The sequence below is a fragment of the Salvelinus namaycush genome, chromosome 35, assembly GCF_016432855.1.
Source record: "Salvelinus namaycush isolate Seneca chromosome 35, SaNama_1.0, whole genome shotgun sequence".
In the NCBI taxonomy this organism is placed as follows: domain Eukaryota; kingdom Metazoa; phylum Chordata; class Actinopteri; order Salmoniformes; family Salmonidae; genus Salvelinus; species Salvelinus namaycush.
The window spans coordinates 10492067-10513769 of record NC_052341.1 but is presented as its reverse complement, the minus strand read 5'-3'; the positions used below and the strand labels follow the sequence as shown (position 1 = coordinate 10513769).

Here is a 21703-nt window from a genome sequence, read left to right as displayed (position 1 = left end):
TGGAGACTGCCCTACGCTGCGTGACTTCTGCTAACCCTTTCTCCTGGAGTGCTCAGCTACTCTGGGTTGAATATACCCACAACACCCTCACCAATGCCTCGTCAGGTATGTCACCTTTCGAGTGTGCTCTGGGTTACCAACCCCCCCTTTTTCCCCGGCCAAGAGGTCGAGGGCCCCTTTGTCCAGGACTATCTGCGCTGTTGTCATTGTACCTGGAGGAAGGCCCGGGCTGCCCTTTGTGCCTCTGACAGGACCCAGTCCCAAGTCAACCGTCGCCGGGCCTCAGCCCCAGTCCTCCCCCTCTGGTCAAAAGGTATGGCTCTTATCGAAGGACCTGCCATTGAAGGTGGCATCGAAGGAACTTTCCCCCCGATTCATTGGTCCTTAACCCCTCTGCTGTGCGCCTGAAACACCCATCCTCTCTCAGGATCCATCCTACATTCCATGAATCCCTGATTAAACCAGTCTGCTTCAGCCCCCTGTTTCCTCCTGCAGCAGCTCCCCCCCCCCCCCCCCCCCCATCGGGGTCGCGGCTTGCAGTACCAGGTGGACTGGGAGGGATACGGGCCTGAGGAGCTCTGCTGGGTGCCCCGCTGTCACATTCTGGACCCCTCACTCTTATGTGATTGTCATACCCTACACCCAGATAAGCCCGGTCGGGCACCAAGTGGTGTCCGTGGAGGGGGGTACTGTTACATCTGCTCCTGCCACGTCCTCTACTTCTCATCCTGGACCTCCCTAACCTGCCACCACTCCCCCAGTGCTCTCTCTCTCCCTCTCTCTGTGATTGTGTGAGTGGAGACCAGGTGTGCTGGAAGCAGAACAGATTCCCACCAGCTGCAACCTGTTCCATAATCAAGAACCGTACAAATACTCAGCCCTGCCACTTCCACGCTGCCAGATTAGTTAGTCTGCATTTCTAGCTGTTTGTTGCTGCATAGATTTTGTTATCCTGTTGTGCCTGTTTTCCGTAGCCTCATGCTGCTTTTTCTCTCCGATACAGTCCCTACTACTTTGACTCTGGTACCTGTCTCCAGTCCCTCGTCTCCTCAGTCCTGCTTCCCTGCCCTGGATCTTTGCTCTACTGCTTCATTGGATTCCACTCCAGACCTGCTTACCCGGTTCCTAATCTCCTTACCCCCAGTCTCAGCCTGGATTCCCTACTACCTGCCCAAGATTCCCCTGGACTGCACCCCATCTCCTCTCCTGCTTTTCAATAAAAACATTGGTTACCTATCCTTGGCTCCTCGTCTGTCTGCATTTGGGTTCACCTGCTCCGCCCCGCGTAACAAGAACAGAACAGAAAATACTACAATACAGTATAGTAGGGGTCTTGTTAGGGATGAAATAGGGGTTAACTGTAAAGCATGCCCTCACGTCTATCATCCAGTGCCATTACTTTTCTATCTCTGTCAATATGCCTTTTTACCCTTTCAAACTTCTAGGGGAGTCCTTCATTTTCTATAGTTGCATATTTTCTATCTGGTCAGGCATGATAACGAGTGCAATAAAGGGTAGACATACTCGATTTTACTCTGTTCTTCCACTTTCTTCATCCAAAGCCAATTATATCAATGCATTTTATCCTTTCAAACGTTCAGACAAGTCTAGGAAAGGCCTTGGTTTGTGCATGATTACATGTTCTCCACGGACACATTATGTATCTGTCTCTCCCTCCCCCTTCTCTCCCTCCCTCTGTGCTGTAAGTCAGGTGTGATGGACAGTAGAGGGGTTACACAGCCATCCCTGCTCTCCACTGATAAACCACAGAGAGCCAAGGATACATTATCTCACACACACACACACACACACACACACACACACACACACACACACACACACACACACACACACACACACACACACACACACACACACACACACACACACACACACACACACACACACACACACACACACACAGAGACAAACATACACACCCGAGGTGCTAGATTGTGAGGGACTGTGGAGAGAATCTGATTACCCGACTGGCATAATTACTGTGGCCTAGATGTATAATCAGGGAAGGGATCTTGTATTTGAAAAGTGTCTGCCACACGCACACACACACACAGGGCTGGCACAATTACTGTGTAATCGTGTAATCGACGATTATGGATGAAGACCGTCATGAAAATAAAATAACAGGCCATAACCGTAAAACATACACCGAACATACACCACACACCACGCACACACTGAGACACTAACACACACAGTCAGACCGGCCAGTAATCTTGTTCTTGAAAAGTGTCTGCTGTCATTATCATACTGTTGCTCTCATTACTCTAACTGGTGTCCCACCTACTGTTCATGTGTCTGCAGCACTCTCATTTGTCTAAAACTGCTCCATGGCAACAAGCTGCATCTTCTGTCTGACTATCTATCACACACAGCGTGGGGTGACCTTTTATGCGGTGTGTTAGTGTGTGTTTGTGTGTGTGTGTTTGTGTGTGTATTTGTGTGTGTGACCTTTATCTCTGTGTATCTACATTAATTGCTTCTTTCTGGCTAATGGGGAGCAAGGTGCTACATCTCTCTGTCACTATAACAACACTCATCCACGCATGCATGCACGCACGCACGGACACACACACACACACACACACACACACACACAGACACACACTAATTGTAAGTTGTGTTTTTCATATCCTACGGAGCAGACAGAACTTTTGAGCAGAAGCAGAGCGCTAACGCTGTGTGTGTGTGTGTGTGTGTGTGTGTGTGTGTGTGTGTGTGTGTGTGTGTGTGTGTGTGTGTGTGTGTGTGTGTGTGTGTGTGTGTGTGTGTGTGTGTGTGTGTGTGTGTGTGTGTGACCATCATTACTCTATCTCTCAGTGATGTAACTATTTTTACCCAGCAGCTCTCACACTGAACCACAAGGCTAACAAGGAGTTTTATTCTCATAACTTGCACAGTGTGATACACAGTGTGATCTTGACGTGTGTGTCCACATGTATGAGTGTAGTCTGTGCACGTGTGTGAATAATGTGCGTATAATAATTGGCTGTGTGTATTGTAACCAGGGCGTAAGTGTAACAGTAACTAGGTCTGAGAGGAAGTGACATCACCGTTGTATTTTCTTGCCACCTCTCTCTCTGTTGACTTGTGGGACGGTTTTATAGAAGTGTGTCCAAAGATTTCTTTCAGTCATGTTTTGAAACTTTTTCAAATAGCTCCAAGATAACAATTACAAAAAACTGTCATTAAATGGTGATAAGCAGAACAACTTTGTTGTTTTTAAAAGTGACCATATTCATAACATACAATTAGTAATGGATTTCTTTAAAGGGTTAATCCGCAGTTGAAACATTAACAAAGTGGCACCCCAACTCTCTTTTGGTAAAATACTGAGGGATGGGCCTGGAGAAATTAATGGACAGAGCTATGGATGCAAGGACTGACCATCCAAGATATCAAAATGATAGTTTAAGCATTTATTTAGGCTACATGCAGTGTTTGTTTACATTTACAATGTTTACAAACATTGGAGTAAAACAAGGTAATATTTTGGGTTCTGACGGGGTACGACCATTGAACTAAGCAGTGAGGCATTGTAAATATAAGATAAATTCTTCAAGAATCATCAGTGGGTATATACAGTGCCTTCAGGAAGTATTCATACGCCATGACTTATTCCACATTTTTCCTGAATTCAAAATGTATTAAATATAGTTGTTTTCTCACCCATCTACGCACAATACACCATAATGGCAGAGTGAAAACATGTTTTTAGAAATGTTTGTACATTTATTGAATGAATATCTAATTTACAGAAGTTTTTACACCTCTTTTCTATGACACTCTAAATTGAGCTCATGTGCATCCAGTTTCCTTCGATCATCCTTGAGATGTCACTACAACTTGATTGGAGTCCACTTGTGACCAATTCAATTGTTTGAACATGATTTATAAAGAAACACAGCTGTCTATATTTATTGTCACATACACCAGACAGGTGCAGTGAAATGTGTTATTTTACAGGGTCCGCCAGAGTAGTACAGTGCCCTTGGTGCAAAGTAGGGTTGGGTGCCTTGCTCAAGGGCACATCAATAGATGTTTTACCTTGTCGGCTCAGGTATTCGAACCAGCGACCATTCGATTACTGGCTGAACACTCTAACCGCTAAGCTACCTGCCGCCCATGAGGTCCCTCAGTTGAGAGTCCATGTCAGAGCAGAAACTATACCATGAAGTCTAAGGAACTGTCCGGGGATCACCGAGATAGAATTGTGATGAGGCTTATATCTTTAGAAGTGTATAAAACTATTTCTAGAGTGTTGAAAGTTTCCAAGAGCACAATGGTCTCCAAAAATATGTATCTACCCAGGCTCTGCTTGGATCTGGGAGCAACCTTGGATCTTGGAACTGAGCAACCTTGGTCAGGGAGGTGACCAAGAACCCAATGATCACTCTGACATGAGATACAAATGTAACTATTTGGCCTGAATGCAAAGCGCTATGTCTGGAGAAAACCAGGCACAGCTCATCACCCATCTAACACCATATCTACCGTGAAGCATGGTGGTGGCAGCATCATGCAATGGGGACTGGGATACTGGTAAGGATAGAGTGAACAATGACTGGAGCCAAATGGACGACTGTGTGATCACGCTGTCCGCAGCCGATGTGAGCAAGACCTTTAAACAGGTCAACATTCACAAGGCCGCAGGACCAGATGGATTACCAGGACGTGTACTCCGAGCATGCGCTGACCAACTGGCAAAGTGTCTTCACTGAAATGTTCAACCCCTCCCTGTCTGAGTCTATAATAACAACATGTTTCAAGCAGACCACCATAGTCCCTGTGCCCAAGAACACTAAGCTAACCTGCCTAAATAACTACCGACCCGTAGCACTCACGTCTGTAACCATGAAGTGCTTTGAAGGGCTGGGCAAAGCTCACATCAACACCATCATCCCAGAAACCCTAGACCCACTCCAATGTGCATACCGCCCTAACAGATCTACAGATGATGCAATCTCTATTGCACTCCACACTGCCCTTTCCCACCTGGACAAAAGGAACACCTATGTGAGAATGCTATTCATTGACTACAGCTCAGCGTTCAACACCATAGTGCCCTCAAAGCTCATCACTAAGCTAAGGACTTTGGGACTAAACACCTCCCTCTGCAACTGTATCCTGGACTTCCTGACGGGCCGCCCCCAGGTGGTGAGGGTAGGTAACAGCACATCCACCACGCTGATCCTCAACACGGGGGCCCCTCAGGGGTGCGTGCTCAGTCCCCTCCTGTACTCCCTGTTCACTCATGACTCCGCGGCCAGACACGACTCCAACACCATCATTAAGTTTGCTGATGAAACAACAGTGGTAGGCCTAATCACCGACAATGACGAGACAGCCTATTGGGAAGAGGTCAGAAACCTGGCCGTGTGGTGCCAGCACAACAACCTCTCCCTCAACGTGATCAAGACAAAGGAGATGATTGTGGACTACAGGAAAAGGAGGACCGAGGACGCCCCCATTCACATCGACGAGGCTGTAGTGGAGCAGATTGAGAGCTTCAAGTTCTTTGGTGTCCACATCACCAACAAACTAACACGGTCCAATTACACCAAGACAGTCATGAAGAGGGCACGACAAAACCTATTTCCCCTCAGGAGACTAAAAAGATTTGTTATGGATCCTCAGACCCTCGAAAGGTTCTTCAGCTGCACCATCGAGAGCATCCTGACTGGTTGCATCACTGCCTGGTATGGAAACTGCTCGGCCTCCGACCGCAAGGCACTACAGAGGGTAATGCTTACGGCCCAGTACATCGCTGGGGCCAAGCTTCCTGCCATGCAGGACCTCTATACCAGGCGGTGTCAGAGGAAGGCCCTAAAAATTGTCTAGGACTCCAGCCACCCAAGTCATAGACTGTTCTCTCTGCTACCGCAAGGCAAGTGGTACCGGAGCGCCAAGTCTAGGCCCAAGAGGCTTCTAAACAGCTTCTACCCCCAAGCCATAAGACTCCTGAACATCTAATCAAATGGCTACCCAGACTATTTGCATTGCCCCCCCCCCCGTATTTTACACTGCTGCTACTCTCTGTTATTATCTATTTATAGTCACTTCAATAACTCTACCTACATGTACATTTTACCTCAATTACCTCGACTAACTGGTGCCCCCGCACATTGACTCTGTACCAATACCCCCTGTGTCACATCTTCTCCTGCTCCTCCCCTTCATCTTTACGCACAGCTGGCACTCATCATTACACGCGTCTATTAATCATTATGATTCACATCTGGACTTCATTACCTTCATCATTTCCTTCCCTTTATATGTCACGCGCTTATGTTCATTCACCAGTAGGTATTGTTTTTGTGTACCGGCTTGTAGCCACATGGAATTGTTTCGTTCCTGGTTTTGTTGTTTTATTAAACGTTTCACCTGCACATGCTTCCAGACTCACAGCTCCATTATTATACCCTGTATATAGCCTCGCATTTTTTTATTTTTTTATTTTTAACTGCATTGTTGGTTAGGGCTTGTAAGTAAGCATTTCACTGTAAGGTCTACACCTGTTGTATTCGGTGCATGTGACATACACTTTTATTTGATGTGAAATACAGGCAAATGCTTGATGAGAACCTGCTTCAGAGTGGAAGCGACCTTAGACTGGTGCAAAGATTTACAGTTCCAGTCAAAAGTTTGGACACAGCTACTCATTACATGGTTTTCTTTATTTTTTTACTGTTTCTACATTGTAGAATAATAGTGAAGACATCAAAACTATGAAATAACACATATGGAATCATGTAGTAACCAAAAAAGTGTTAAACAAATCAAAATATATTTAATATTTGAGATTCTTCAGAGTAGCCACCCTTTGCCTTGATGACAGCTTTGCACACTTGGCATTCTCTCAACCAGCTTCATGAGAAATGCTTTTCCAACAGTCTTGAAGGAGTTCCCACATATACTGAGCTCTTGTTGGTTGCTTTTCCTTCACTCTGCGGTCCAACTAATCCCAAACCATCTCATTTGGGTTGAGGTCAGGTGATTGTGGAGGCCAGGTCATCTGATGCAGCACTCAATCACTCTCCTTCTTGGTCAAATAGCCCTTACACAGTGTTTAACACTTTTTTGGTTACTACATGATTCCATATGTGTTATTTCATAGTTTTGATGTCTTCACTATTATTCTACAATGTAGAAAATTTTAAAAAATAATGAAAAACCCTTGAATGAGTAGGTGTGTCCAAACTTTTGACTGGTACTGTACATTCAAACAGAACATGGACCCCAAGCATACAGCCTAAGCAATGCTGGAATGGCTTCAGAACAAGAATGTGAGGTAGCCTAGCGGCTAGAGCATTGGGCCAGTAACCAAAAGTTTTTTAGCACTACACAGCTGATTCAAATAATCAACTAATGATCAAGCTTTGATAATTTGAATCAGATGCGTAGTGCTAGGGCAAAAAACTAAATATGCACCCCTTAGCGTCCCTAGGACCGAGTTTGGGAAACGGTGCATTATGGGGTATTGTGTGTATTTCACAGCAAAATGTGAAATAAGTCAAGGGGTATGAATAATTTCTGTAGGGACTGTATCATACAAAAATGGATGTAGCAACTGCAGATTGCCCCTTTAAGGCATTATAAATGTTGTTTATTTCTCTCATTACTCCTACCATTAGAAAGGCCTCTTAATCCCATTGCACACATATAAACGCATGCACAAATGCGAGGACACACACACATACACACACACACACACACACACACACACACACACACACACACACACACACACACACACACACACACACACACACACACACACACACACACACACACACACACACACACACACACACACACACGCATACATACATACACACACTCTTCAACAGTGATGGAGTGAAGAGGGGAGGCAGAGGAGAGGATGGAGGGATGTTTAAAGAGAGAAAAGAAGGAGGAGAGAGTACTTTGATAGAAAACCTCCAGGCTTCACTACCACCTGCTGTTTTCTCTCTCTCTCTCTCTCTCTCTCTCTCTCTCTCTCTCTCTCTCTCTCTCTCTCTCTCGCGCTCTCTCTCAAGCTCGCTCTCTAGCTCTCACTCTCTCTCTCACATGCTCTCTCTCACACTCTCTATCTCTCACTCTCTCTCTCACATGCTCTCTCTCTCTCTTTCTGTCTCTCTGTCTCTCTGTCTCTCTCTCTCTCTCTCTCTCTCTCTCTCTCTCTCTCTCTCTCTCTCTCTCTCTCTCTCTCTCTCTCTCTCTCTCTCTCTCTCTCTCTCTCTCTCTCTCTTACAGCTAAGGCTCTGAATGTTGCTAGGGACATTGTTTTGTATTGGAGGCTATACTGAGTTCTTCATCTTTCAAAAAATGTGTGCAGTCCACTTTTTAACGTGCAATACTTTTTCAATTCAGGGTATTACCTCACCTAGATAAGCACCCCATGTCCTACATAATTTTTTGGTGGTGTCTGCAAACTTGTATTTTCCATTTTTCAGGGTCACAAAGTGAACAAGTTTAGGAACCACTGTTTGCAATGATATAAGTTGTTTTGTACTACAGTACAGATACTGAGTGTGTGAACCTCCCCAGAGGAATGAAGCAGCGTATCTCAACACTCTCTAAAGAAACACTGCTTCTTCTACCCTGGGTAGCCACTAACTGTTATTAATATGAAATATTTAATGTTTATTAATATTTAAATGTGGTGAAAAAAAGACCCAAACTTTGACCATTTATCAGACAGAACAAAAGGGACATCCAGTGTGCGTGTGCATGCGTCTGCCTGCCTTTGTGTGCTTGCGTGCCAAGGACATGTGTGCGTGCGAGTGTGTGTGTGACGGTTTAGTCAGGAGTTAATCTGTTGATGTGGTCTTGAAACAGAATACTATTATAGTCCATTCAGTTTCCAGATGCCCAAGGCCCCAGGCGGAATTCTCCTCTTCCACTGCTCTTTTAGTTGTTATTTAACCAATTCATTGAGCAATCTTTGCTGATGGTGCGACAATTAGCATGTACTGTGCCTTCAGAAAGTATTCAGACTCCTGGACTTTTTCCACATTTTGTTACATTACAGCCGTAGTCTAAAATTGATTAAATTTTTTTGGTCGTCATCAATGTACACACAGAACCCCAAAATGACAAAACGAAAACAGGTTTTTAGATTTTTTGCTAATAAAAAAAAATAAAAAACGGAAATACCTAATTTACATAAGTATTCAGACCCTTTGCTATGAGACACAAAATTGAGATCAGATGCATCCTGTTTCCATTGATCATCCTTGAAATGTTTCTGCAATTTGATTGGAGTCCACCTGTGGTAAATTAAATTGATTGAACATGATTTGGGAAGGCACAGTCCTGTCTATATAAGGTCCCACAGTTGAAAGTGCTTGTCAGAGCAAAAACCAAGACATGAGGTTGTAGGAATTGTTTGTGGAGCTCCGAGACAGGATTTGTAATTTTTTTATTTAACCTTTATTTAACTAGGCAAGTCAATTAAGAACAAATTCTTATTTACAATGATGGCCTACCAATAGGCAAAAGGCCTCCTACGTGAACGGGGGCTGGGATAATAAAATAAAAAAAGATAGGACAAAACACACATCACGACAAGAGACACAACACAACACTACATATAGAGAGACCTACGTCTCGGAGGATTGTGTCGAGGCACAGATCTGGGGAATTTTCTGCAGCATTGAAGGTCCCCAGGAACACAGTGGACTCCATCATTCTTAAATGGAAGAAGTATGGAATCACCAAGACTCTTCCTGGAGCTGGCCTCCCGGCCAAACTGAGCAATCGGGGGAGAAGGGCCTTGGTCAGGGAGGTGACCAAGAACCCGATGGTCACTCTAATAGAGCTCTAGAGTTCCTCTGTGGAGATGGGAGAACCTTCCAGAAGGACAACCATCTCTGCAGCACTCCACTAATCAGACCTTTATGGTTGAATGGCCAGACGGAAGCCACTCCTCAGTAAAAGGCACATGACAGCCCGCTTGCTCTGGTCTGATGAAACCAAGATTTAACTATTTTGCCTGAATGCCAAGCGTCACCTCTGGAGGAAACCTGGCATCATCCCTACGGTGAAGCATGGTGGTGGCAGCATTATGCTGTGGGGATGTTTTTCAGTGGCAGGGACTGGGAGAAAATAGCTCCTGAAAATAGCTGTGCAGCGACGCTCCCCATCCAACCTGACAGAGCTTGAGAGGATCTGCACAGAAGAATGGGAGAAACTCCCCAAATACAGGTGTGCCAAGCTTGTAGCATCAAATCCAAGAAGATTTAAGGTTGTAATCACTGCCAAAGGTGCTTCAACAAAGTACTGAGTAAAGGGTCTGAATACTTATGTAAATGCGCAACAAAAAAAACAACAACCTGTTTTTGCTTTGTCATTATGGGGAATTGTGTGTGGATTGATGAGGGTAATAAAACAATTATATCCATTTTAGAATAAGACTGTAACGTAAAAAAATGTGGAAAAAGTCAAAGGGTTGTATTACTTTCCGAAGGCACTGTATTTAGCAATTTTTTGTTGTTTAACTTATTTAAAGAATTTGTGATTGTATGGCGTCATCCGACATTCCTGCTAGTGTTCTGTTTCTCTCACTAGCTATCTAACTCTTCTTTCTCTCAATTTTTCTCTCTCCCCTCCTTCTCTGTCTCCCTCCCTCCCTCCCTCCCTCCCTCCCTCCCTCCCTCCCTCCCTCCCTCCCTCCCTCCCTCCATCCATCCCTCCATCCATCCCTCCATCCATCCCTCCATCTCTCCCACTATCTAGTCATTCATCTCGTCACAGATTGCCTTCATAAATGAGTCAGTCTACCCAGACACAGCTCCATGCAACATGTTATACCCACAGGGGGAGTTAAGATATTTTGGCAGATTATGAAGTTTGTGACGTCATCTTAATTAACGAAGAGATGAAATGATAATGTTTAATTTGCAGGTCGGTTAGTTCTTGCCTGTCAACCGAGAGTCAATGTAAGTTATTTAACTACAGAATATGAGAGATGCTTTGATTGCCCTGTATTCTGTCAGGAATAGAATTATGCTTGTCATTGTTTTCAACTTCACCTTTCTTACCTTCACCTCTCTCATAAGTGTTTCCATCACTACGTTACTGCATCTCGTCAATGGAGCAAACAATTATCATTTGGATCAAAAAGATTCTGACTTGAGTGACTTTCCCTCTGTCACTTTCTGGTGGAAGCAATGTTCAGAACATCGCAGGTAGAAATGTTATGTATAAAACGGACTTGTCTACCTCATTTCCTATTCTAAAGTGCATGACAGAGAATGTATGTTCTAAACAGCATCCATCTGAATATAGATCCCCCCCAAGGTGTTAAGGATAATACCTTGGAGTGCTGTAGCTAAGCGTTAATGAGTCGACCAAAGGTTCAATTAGATAATGAGGATCCATTTTATTCTCTTTCGATTCTATTCTTACGAGCTGCTTTAGATTATGAGATTGTCCACTCTACTGTGATGAGAGCTAAGAGAAGTGAAGGGTTAATTGTTTGTGTGTGTATGTGTGTGTGTGTGTGTGTGTGTGTGTGTGTGTGTGTGTGTGTGTGTGTGTGTGTGTGTGTGTGTGTGTGTGTGTTTAACTATACGTGTGGGGACCAGAAGTCTCCACAAGAATAGTAAACTGACAAAAAAATTGACCAACTGGGGACATTTTGTTGGTCCCCACAAGTTCAAATGCTATTTCTGGGTTAAGGTTAGGGTTAGGTTTAGGGTAGGGTTAGGGAAGCGTTAGGGGTTAGGGAAAAAAGGATTTTGAATGGGACTGAATTGTGTGTCCCTACGAGGTTAGTTGTACAAGGCTGTGTGTGTGTGTGTGTGTGTGTGTGTGTGTGTGTGAGTGTGAGTGTGAGTGTGAGTGTGAGTGTGGGTGTGGGTGTGGGTGTGGGTGTGGGTATGAGTGTGTGTGTGTGTGTGTGTGTGTGTGTGTGTGTGTGTGTGTGTGTGTGTGTGTGTGTGTGTGTGTGTGCAGCAGCTAGTTGTGCATTGAGGCTGACATGCTGACCAGACCGGACACGTTGCGTGCACGAGCGTCGCAAAATAAATGTAGAAATCCATGTTATTCAATTATTGCACCCACACTGCTCGCGCGCGCCAACGAGCGTCTGCGACGCCAAGGGCTAAAATAGAACTCCTTTCTATTTCTGACGCAGATCGCGCTTAAAGTCCTGCCTCTCCCATCTCCTCATTGGTTTATAGAAGCAGGCACCCACGTGCCATCTCCTCATTGGTTATACCCACGTGGGTGATTGAAAGACAAACTTTGTTGCCGGTTGTCGTGGTAATACAATGAAAGTTTAGATGCGATCACCATATAAGTTCAAAGATGAAAAAGCCTGGAAGGAGGAGAGATGACTAGAAACGATTCGGTTGGCCGTTTTCTGTGTGGATTAATTGTCGGAGTAGAGGACCTTGTGCATTTCAGGTAAAATAACAACTCAATGTTTATATCCCAGGACAAATTAGCTAGCAACAGCAAGCTAGCTAAATAGGACAAATTAGCTAGCAAGTGCAAGCTAACTAGCTAAATTGCCATACATGTTTAATGCTTTTCGACCTGTCCCCAAATTAATGTCGTTGGTTCAGAGTTTGTTTTGCTATTTTAACCTGCGTGTCGTGATCGCGTTTGGTGTAGGGGGACAAAATACATTTATGCACTATAGCGCACGATGGCGCACGCGTGCAGCCGGTTTGGGTTCCGTGTCAGTGTGTGTATAGTGTGTGTGTGTGTGTGTGTGTGTGTATTCTCTGTCTTTCTCCGTTCCCTACACACAGTTAGACTAGTGCCTGTCTCAGTCTTTGTCTCTAATGGCACCCTGATCCCTATTCAGTGTGACACCCAATTCCCTATGCTGTTTGACACCCTATTCCCTATGCTGTTTGACACCCTATTCCCTATGCTGTTTGACACCCTATTCCCTATGCTGTTTGACACCCTATTCCCTATGCAGTGCACTATATTTGATCAGAGTCACTATAAGGAGAAGGGTGTCATTTGATTTTAGTCACTATACGGGGATAAGGGTGTAATTTGGTTAAAATCACTATAAGGGGATAAGGGTGTAATTTGATTAGAGTCACTATAAGTTGATACGGGTGTAATTTGATTAGAGTCACTATAAGGAGAACAAGGGTGTAATTTGATTAGAGTCTCCATAAGGGGATAAGGGTGTAATTTGATTAGAGTCACTATAAGGGGATAATGATGTAATTTGATTTTAGTCACTATACGGGGATAAGGGTGTAATTTGATTAGAGTCACTATACGGGGATATGGGTGTAATTTGATTTTAGTCACTATAAGGGGATAAGGGTGTAATTTGATTAGAGTCACTATAAGGGGAACAAGGGTTTAATTTGATTAGAGTCACTATAAGGGGATAAGGGTGTAATTTGATTTGAGTCACTATAAGGGGAATAATGGTGTAATTTGATTAGAGTCACTATACGGGGATAAGGGTGTAATTTGATTAGAGTCACTATACGGGGATAAGGGTGTAATTTGATTAGAGTCACTATAAGGGGATAAGGGTGTAATTTGATTATAGTCACTATACGGGGATAATGGTGTAATTTGATTAGAGTCACTATAAGGGGATAAGGGTGTAATTAGATTTTAGTCACTATACGGGGATAAGGGTGTAATTTGATTAGAGTCACTATAAGGCGAACAAGGGTGTAATTTGATTAGAGTCACTATAAGTTGATAAGGGTGTAATTTGATTAGAGTCACTATAAGGGGATAAGGGTGTAATTTGATTAGAGTCACTATAAGGGGATAAGGGTGTAATTTGGTTAGAGTCACTATAAGGGGATAGGGGTGTAATTTGATTAGAGTCACTATAAGGGGGTAAGGGTGTATTTTGATTAGAGTCACTATAAGGGGATAATGGTGTAATTTGATTAGAGTCACTATACGGGGATAAGGGTGTAATTTGGTTAGAGTCACTATACGGGGATAAGGGTGTAATTTGATTAGAGTCACTATAACGGGATAAGGGTATAATTTGATTAGAGTCACTATACGGGGATAAGGGTGTAATTTGATTAGAGTCACTATACGGGGATAAGGGTGTAATTTGATTAGAGTCACTATAAGGGGATAAGGGTGTAATTTGATTAGAGTCACTATAAGGGGATAAGGGTGTAATTTGATTAGAGTCACTATAAGGGGATAAGGGTGTAATTTGATTAGAGTCACTATAAGGGGATGAGGGTGTAATTTGATTAGAGTCACTATAAGGGGATAAGGGTGTAATTTGATTAGAGTCACTATAAGGGGATAAGGGTGTAATTTGATTAGAGTCACTATAAGGGGATAAGGGTGTAATTTGATTAGAGTCACTATAAGGGGATAAGGGTGTAATTTGATTAGAGTCACTATAAGGGGCTAAGGGTGTAATTTGATTAGCGTCACTATAAGGGGATAAGGGTGTAATTTGATTAGAGTCACTATAAGGGGATAAGGGTGTAATTTGATTAGAGTCACTATAAGGGGATAAGGGTGTAATTTGATTAGAGTCACTATAAGGGGATAAGGGTGTAATTTGGTTAGATTCACTATAAGGGGATAAGGGTGTAATTTGGTTAGATTCACTATAAGGGGATAAGGGTGTATTTTGATTAGAGTCACTATAAGGGGATAAGGGTGTAATTTGGTTAGATTCACTATAAGGGGATAAGGGTGTATTTTGATTAGAGTCACTATACGAGGATAAGGGTGTAATTTGATTCGAGTCACTATAAGGGGAATAAGGGTGTAATTTGGTTAGCGTCACTATACGGGGATAAGGGTGTAATTTGGTTAGATTCACTATAAGGGGATAAGGGTGTAATTTGGTTAGAGTCACTATAAGGGGATAAGGGTGTAATTTGGTTAGAGTCACTATACGGGGATAAGGGTGTAATTTGGTTAGAGTCACTATAAGGGGATAAGGGTGTAATTTGATTAGAGTCACTACAAGGGGGTAAGGGTGTAATTTGATTAGAGTCACTATAAGGGGATAAGGGTGTAATTTGGTTAGAGTCACTATACGGGGATAAGGGTGTAATTTGGTTAGATTCACTATAAGGGGATAAGGGTGTATTTTGATTAGAGTCACTATACGAGGATAAGGGTGTAATTTGATTCGAGTCACTATAAGGGGAATAAGGGTTTAATTTGGTTAGAGTCACTATACGGGGATAAGGGTGTAATTTGGTTAGATTCACTATAAGGGGATAAGGGTGTAATTTGGTTAGATTCACTATAAGGGGATAAGGGTGTAATTTGGTTAGAGTCACTATAAGGGGATAAGGGTGTAATTTGGTTAGAGTCACTATACGGGGATAAGGGTGTAATTTGGTTAGAGTCACTATAAGGGGATAAGGGTGTAATTTGGTTTGTCACTATACGGGGATAAGGGTGTAATTTGGTTAGAGTCACTATAAGGGGATAAGGGTGTAATTTGGTTAGAGTCACTATAAGGGGATAAGGGTGTAATTTGGTTAGAGTCACTATAAGGGGATAAGGGTGTAATTTGATTAGAGTCACTATAAGGGGGTAAGGGTGTAATTTGATTAGAGTCACTATAAGGGGATAAGGGTGTAATTTGATTAGAGTCACTATAAGGGGATAAGGGTGTAATTTGATTAGAGTCACTATAAGGGGGTAAGGGTGTAATTTGATTAGAGTCACTGTAAGGGGTAAGGGTGTAATTTGGTTAGAGTCACTATACGGGGATAAGGGTGTAATTTGATTAGAGTCACTATAAGGGTATAAGGGTGTAATTTGACACTGTATCAGTCTCTCATTATTGACTCTAACAGGTTTCAAGTTCAAGAGCTCATCTCATGTCATTAATTCCTGTCTCTAATAAAGGGGTTTTACAGATTCCCGAGTGGCGCAGCGGTCCGAGTGGCGCAGGGGTCTAAGACACTGCATCTCAGTGCTTGTGGCGTCACTTCAGACACCCTGGTTCGATTCCAGGCTGTATCACAACCGGCCTTGATTGGGAGTCCCATAGGGCGGCGTACAATTGGCCCAGCTTCGTTAGGGTTTGGCCGGGGTAGACCGTCATTGTAAATAAGAATTTGTTCTTAGCTGACTTGCCTAGTTAAATAAAGGTCAAATAAAAAATAGACTCATAGGGATGTGTTGGTCTCTCTGGCCCCGTACACAATCAAGTTGTACAACTGATTTGTGTGTGTGTGTGTATGTGTTTGTGTGTGTGTGTGTGTGTGTGTGTGTCTTCAGATGAAGTCGGCTGGGGTGGTGGAAGGAGGACTGTTCACAGAGAGTTACTGCAACATCTGTAACGCCCAACTCATCTCTGAGTCGCAACGCACAGCACACTATGAGGTGAGTCTACATCACACACACACACACACGCACGCACGCACACACACACACAGAGAGAGGAAGAGGCCTGAGAGAGAGGAGGAGGGCAGGGGGTATGAGTGTGGGGTAATCAAGAGGGGAGAGTGTGGTGCAGGGAGTTACCATGAGAGGGAGAGAGAGGAAGAGGCCTGAGAGAGAGGAGGAGGGCAGGGGGTATGAGTGTGGGGTAATCAAAAGGGGAGAGTGTGGTGCAGGGAGTTACCATGAGAGGGAGAGAGACAGTGCCAGATGGAGGGATGGATAGATAATGGAGTGCTGCTAGTGGGTGAGAACATGCCTGAGTCCAGTCCAGTCATGCTGCTCCACTGCCCCTGTTAGAGTCAAATACCATCCTCTCCCTGCCTGACTCCCTGCCTGACTCCCTGCCTGACTCCCTGCCTGACTCCCTGCCTGCTCCCTGCCTGACTCCCTGCCTGACTCCCTGCCTGCTCCTTACCTGACTCCCTGCCTGACTCCCTGCCTGGCTCCCTGCCTGACTCCCTGCCTGGCTCCCTGCCTGGCTCCCTGCCTGACTCCCTGCCTGCTCCCTGCCTGACTCCCTGCCTGCTCCCTGCCTGACTCCCTGCCTGACTCCCTGCCTGCTCCCTGCCTGGCTCCCTGCCTGACTCCCTGCCTGCTCCCTGCCTGACTCCCTGCCTGCTCCTTACCTGTCAATGTTTTCCCTCTTATATTTCTCTCTCCCACCACCTCTTTCTTTCTGTCTTCTCCATTATCACTTTCTACATATTCACTTTCTACATGTTTCTTTCATAATCCACCACTCATTCCTCTCTCCCTCTCTTTTCTACCACTCTCCTGCTCTATCAGTCTCTCCCTCTCTTCTCTACCACTCTCCTGCTCTATCAGTCTCTCCCTCTCTTCTCTACCACTATCAGTCTCTCCCTCTCTTCTCTACCACTATCAGTCTCTTCCTCTCTTCTCTACCACTATCAGTCTCTCCCTCTCTTCTCTACCACTATCAGTCTCTTCCTCTCTTCTCTACCACTCTCCTGCTCTATCAGTCTCTCCCTCTCTTCTCTACCACTATCAGTCTCTTCCTCTCTTCTCTACCACTATCAGTCTCTCCCTCTCTTCTCTACCACTATCAGTCTCTTCCTCTCTTCTCTACCACTATCAGTCTCTCCCTCTCTTCTCTACCACTATCAGTCTCTCCCTCTCTTCTCTACCACTATCAGTCTCTCCCTCTCTTCTCTACCACTATCAGTCTCTCCCTCTCTTCTCTACCACTATCAGTCTCTCCCTCTCTTCTCTACCACTATCAGTCTCTCCCTCTCTTCTCTACCACTATCAGTCTCTTCCTCTCTTCTCTACCACTATCAGTCTCTTCCTCTCTTCTCTACCACTATCAGTCTCTTCCTCTCTTCTCTACCACTATCAGTCTCTCCCTCTCTTCTCTACCACTATCAGTCTCTCCCTCTCTTCTCTACCACTATCAGTCTCTTCCTCTCTTCTCTACCACTATCAGTCTCTTCCTCTCTTCTCTACCACTATCAGTCTCTCCCTCTCTTCTCTACCACTATCAGTCTCTTCCTCTCTTCTCTACCACTATCAGTCTCTTCCTCTCTTCTCTACCACTATCAGTCTCTCCTCTCTTCTCTACCACTATCAGTCTCTTCCTCTCTTCTCTACCACTATCAGTCTCTCCCTCTCTTCTCTACCACTATCAGTCTCTTCCTCTCTTCTCTACCACTATCAGTCTCTCCTCTCTTCTCTACCACTATCAGTCTCTCCCTCTCTTCTCTACCACTATCAGTCTCTTCCTCTCTTCTCTACCACTATCAGTCTCTTCCTCTCTTCTCTACCACTATCAGTCTCTTCCTCTCTTCTCTACCACTATCAGTCTCTTCCTCTCTTCTCTACCACTATCAGTCTCTCCCTCTCTTCTCTACCACTATCAGTCTCTCCCTCTCTTCTCTACCACTATCAGTCTCTCCCTCTCTTCTCTACCACTATCAGTCTCTCCCTCTCTTCTCTACCACTATCAGTCTCTCCCTCTCTTCTCTACCACTATCAGTCTCTTCCTCTCTTCTCTACCACTATCAGTCTCTTCCTCTCTTCTCTACCACTATCAGTCTCTTCCTCTCTTCTCTACCACTATCAGTCTCTTCCTCTCTTCTCTACCACTATCAGTCTCTTCCTCTCTTCTCTACCACTATCAGTCTCTCCTCTCTTCTCTACCACTATCAGTCTCTTCCTCTCTTCTCTACCACTATCAGTCTCTTCCTCTCTTCTCTACCACTATCAGTCTCTCCCTCTCTTCTCTACCACTATCAGTCTCTTCCTCTCTTCTCTACCACTATCAGTCTCTTCCTCTCTTCTCTACCACTATCAGTCTCTTCCTCTCTTCTCTACCACTATCAGTCTCTCCCTCTCTTCTCTACCACTATCAGTCTCTTCCTCTCTTCTCTACCACTATCAGTCTCTTCCTCTCTTCTCTACCACTATCAGTCTCTTCCTCTCTTCTCTACCACTCTCCTGCTCTATCAGTCTCTCCCTCTCTTCTCTACCACTATCAGTCTCTCCCTCTCTTCTCTACCACTATCAGTCTCTCCCTCTCTTCTCTACCACTCTCCTGCTCTATCAGTCTCTTCCTCTCTTCTCTACCACTATCAGTCTCTCCCTCTCTTCTCTACCACTCTCCTGCTCTATCAGTCTCTCCCTCTCTTCTCTACCACTATCAGTCTCTTCCTCTCTTCTCTACCACTATCAGTCTCTCCCTCTCTTCTCTACCACTATCAGTCTCTCCCTCTCTTCTCTACCACTATCAGTCTCTCCCTCTCTTCTCTACCACTATCAGTCTCTTCCTCTCTTCTCTACCACTCTCCTGCTCTATCAGTCTCTTCCTCTCTTCTCTACCACTCTCCTGCTCTATCAGTCTCTTCCTCTCTTCTCTACCACTATCAGTCTCTCCCTCTCTTCTCTACCACTATCAGTCTCTTCCTCTCTTCTCTACCACTCTCCTGCTCTATCAGTCTCTTCCTCTCTTCTCTACCACTATCAGTCTCTCCCTCTCTTCTCTACCACTATCAGTCTCTCCCTCTCTTCTCTACCACTATCAGTCTCTTCCTCTCTTCTCTACCACTATCAGTCTCTTCCTCTCTTCTCTACCACTATCAGTCTCTTCCTCTCTTCTCTACCACTATCAGTCTCTTCCTCTCTTCTCTACCACTATCAGTCTCTCCCTCTCTTCTCTACCACTATCAGTCTCTTCCTCTCTTCTCTACCACTATCAGTCTCGTCCTCTCTTCTCTACCACTATCAGTCTCTTCCTCTCTTCTCTACCTCTATCAGTCTCTCCCTCTCTTCTCTACCACTATCAGTCTCTTCCTCTCTTCTCTACCACTATCAGTCTCTTCCTCTCTTCTCTACCACTATCAGTCTCTCCCTCTCTTCTCTACCACTATCAGTCTCTCCCTCTCTTCTCTACCACTATCAGTCTCTTCCTCTCTTCTCTACCACTCTCCTGCTCTATCAGTCTCTTCCTCTCTTCTCTACCACTATCAGTCTCTTCCTCTCTTCTCTACCACTATCAGTCTCTCCCTCTCTTTTCTACCACTCTCCTGCTCGATCAGTCTCTTCCTCTCTTCTCTACCACTATCAGTCTCTTCCTCTCTTCTCTACCACTATCAGTCTCTTCCTCTCTTCTCTACCACTATCAGTCTCTCCCTCTCTTCTCTACCACTATCAGTCTCTTCCTCTCTTCTCTACCTCTATCAGTCTCTCCCTCTCTTCTCTACCACTATCAGTCTCTCCCTCTCTTCTCTACCACTATCAGTCTCTTCCTCTCTTCTCTACCTCTATCAGTCTCTCCCTCTCTTCTCTACCTCTATCAGTCTCTCCCTCTCTTCTCTACCACTATCAGTCTCTCCCTCTCTTCTCTACCACTATCAGTCTCTCCCTCTCTTCTCTACCACTATCAGTCTCTCCCTCTCTTCTCTACCACTATCAGTCTCTTCCTCTCTTCTCTACCACTATCAGTCTCTCCCTCTCTTCTCTACCTCTATCAGTCTCTCCCTCTCTTCTCTACCACTATCAGTCTCTCCCTCTCTTCTCTACCACTATCAGTCTCTCCCTCTCTTCTCTACCACTATCAGTCTCTTCCTCTCTTCTCTACCACTATCAGTCTCTTCCTCTCTTCTCTACCACTATCAGTCTCTCCCTCTCTTCTCTACCACTATCAGTCTCTTCCTCTCTTCTCTACCACTATCAGTCTCTTCCTCTCTTCTCTACCACTATCAGTCTCTTCCTCTCTTCTCTACCACTATCAGTCTCTCCCTCTCTTCTCTACCACTATCAGTCTCTTCCTCTCTTCTCTACCACTATCAGTCTCTCCCTCTCTTCTCTACCACTATCAGTCTCTTCCTCTCTTCTCTACCACTATCAGTCTCTTCCTCTCTTCTCTACCACTCTCCTGCTCTATCAGTCTCGTCCTCTCTTCTCTACCACTATCAGTCTCTTCCTCTATTCTCTACCACTATCAGTCTCTTCCTCTCTTCTCTACCACTCTCCTGCTCTATCAGTCTCGTCCTCTCTTCTCTACCACTATCAGTCTCTTCCTCTCTTCTCTACCACTATCAGTCTCTCCCTCTCTTCTCTACCACTATCAGTCTCTCCCTCTCTTCTCTACCACTATCAGTCTCTCCCTCTCTTCTCTACCACTATCAGTCTCTTCCTCTCTTCTCTACCACTCTCCTGCTCTATCAGTCTCTTCCTCTCTTCTCTACCACTATCATGCTATACACGAATAAAATTACCTTCTATAAAAGAGGCCGTTAAAATGTTATATTTATCGAAAATCAGATGTAAAAACAAAACAAAGTCACAGCACCTCGAGGTACAGATTCATTCTGCAAGCTGCCTCTCATGTTATTTCTGTATTGTTTATTCTATGCTATAGTCCTCCCTTATTCAACCTTTCACATCCTACATTTGTACCTACCTCTTTCTCTATCTTTTTCTTCCATTGCTCTCTCCTATTTTTCTTTACCTCTTTCCCCCCTCCTTCTTGCTTTCTCCCTCACTTTCCTACCGCTCTCTCCCTTTTTCAGTCTCCCACTTCAATTGTTATTTAGCTCTCTCTTCGTCTCTCTCTCTCTCTCTCCTACACCTGCCACTCTCCTCCTCTCCCTCCCACACCTTACCACTTCCCTCCTCTTTCTCTCTCTCTACCACTCTTTTTTTTCTCCCTCTCTCCTTTTCTCTTCTCTCTCCATCCCACACTGTACCACTCTGCTCCTCTCTCTCTCTCTCATCGCACCTCGTCTTTCTCCAGCCCATATCAAACCAGTCTGCTCTTCTCTCTCTCTCTCATTGC

At 44.6% G+C, this 21703-nt stretch overlaps 1 protein-coding gene across 1 annotated transcript in view; it reads left to right on the top strand.

Moving 5' to 3' along the window:
* The first annotated feature begins 16245 nt into the window (after positions 1-16245).
* Positions 16246-21703, top strand: part of LOC120029398 (zinc finger matrin-type protein 4-like) — a 66502-nt gene continuing 61044 nt past the window's right edge. Inside the window, exon 1 of the mRNA XM_038974619.1 lies at positions 16246-16350. Within this exon, the coding sequence (XP_038830547.1) occupies positions 16246-16350 (105 nt within the window). The remainder of the gene's footprint in view (positions 16351-21703) is intronic.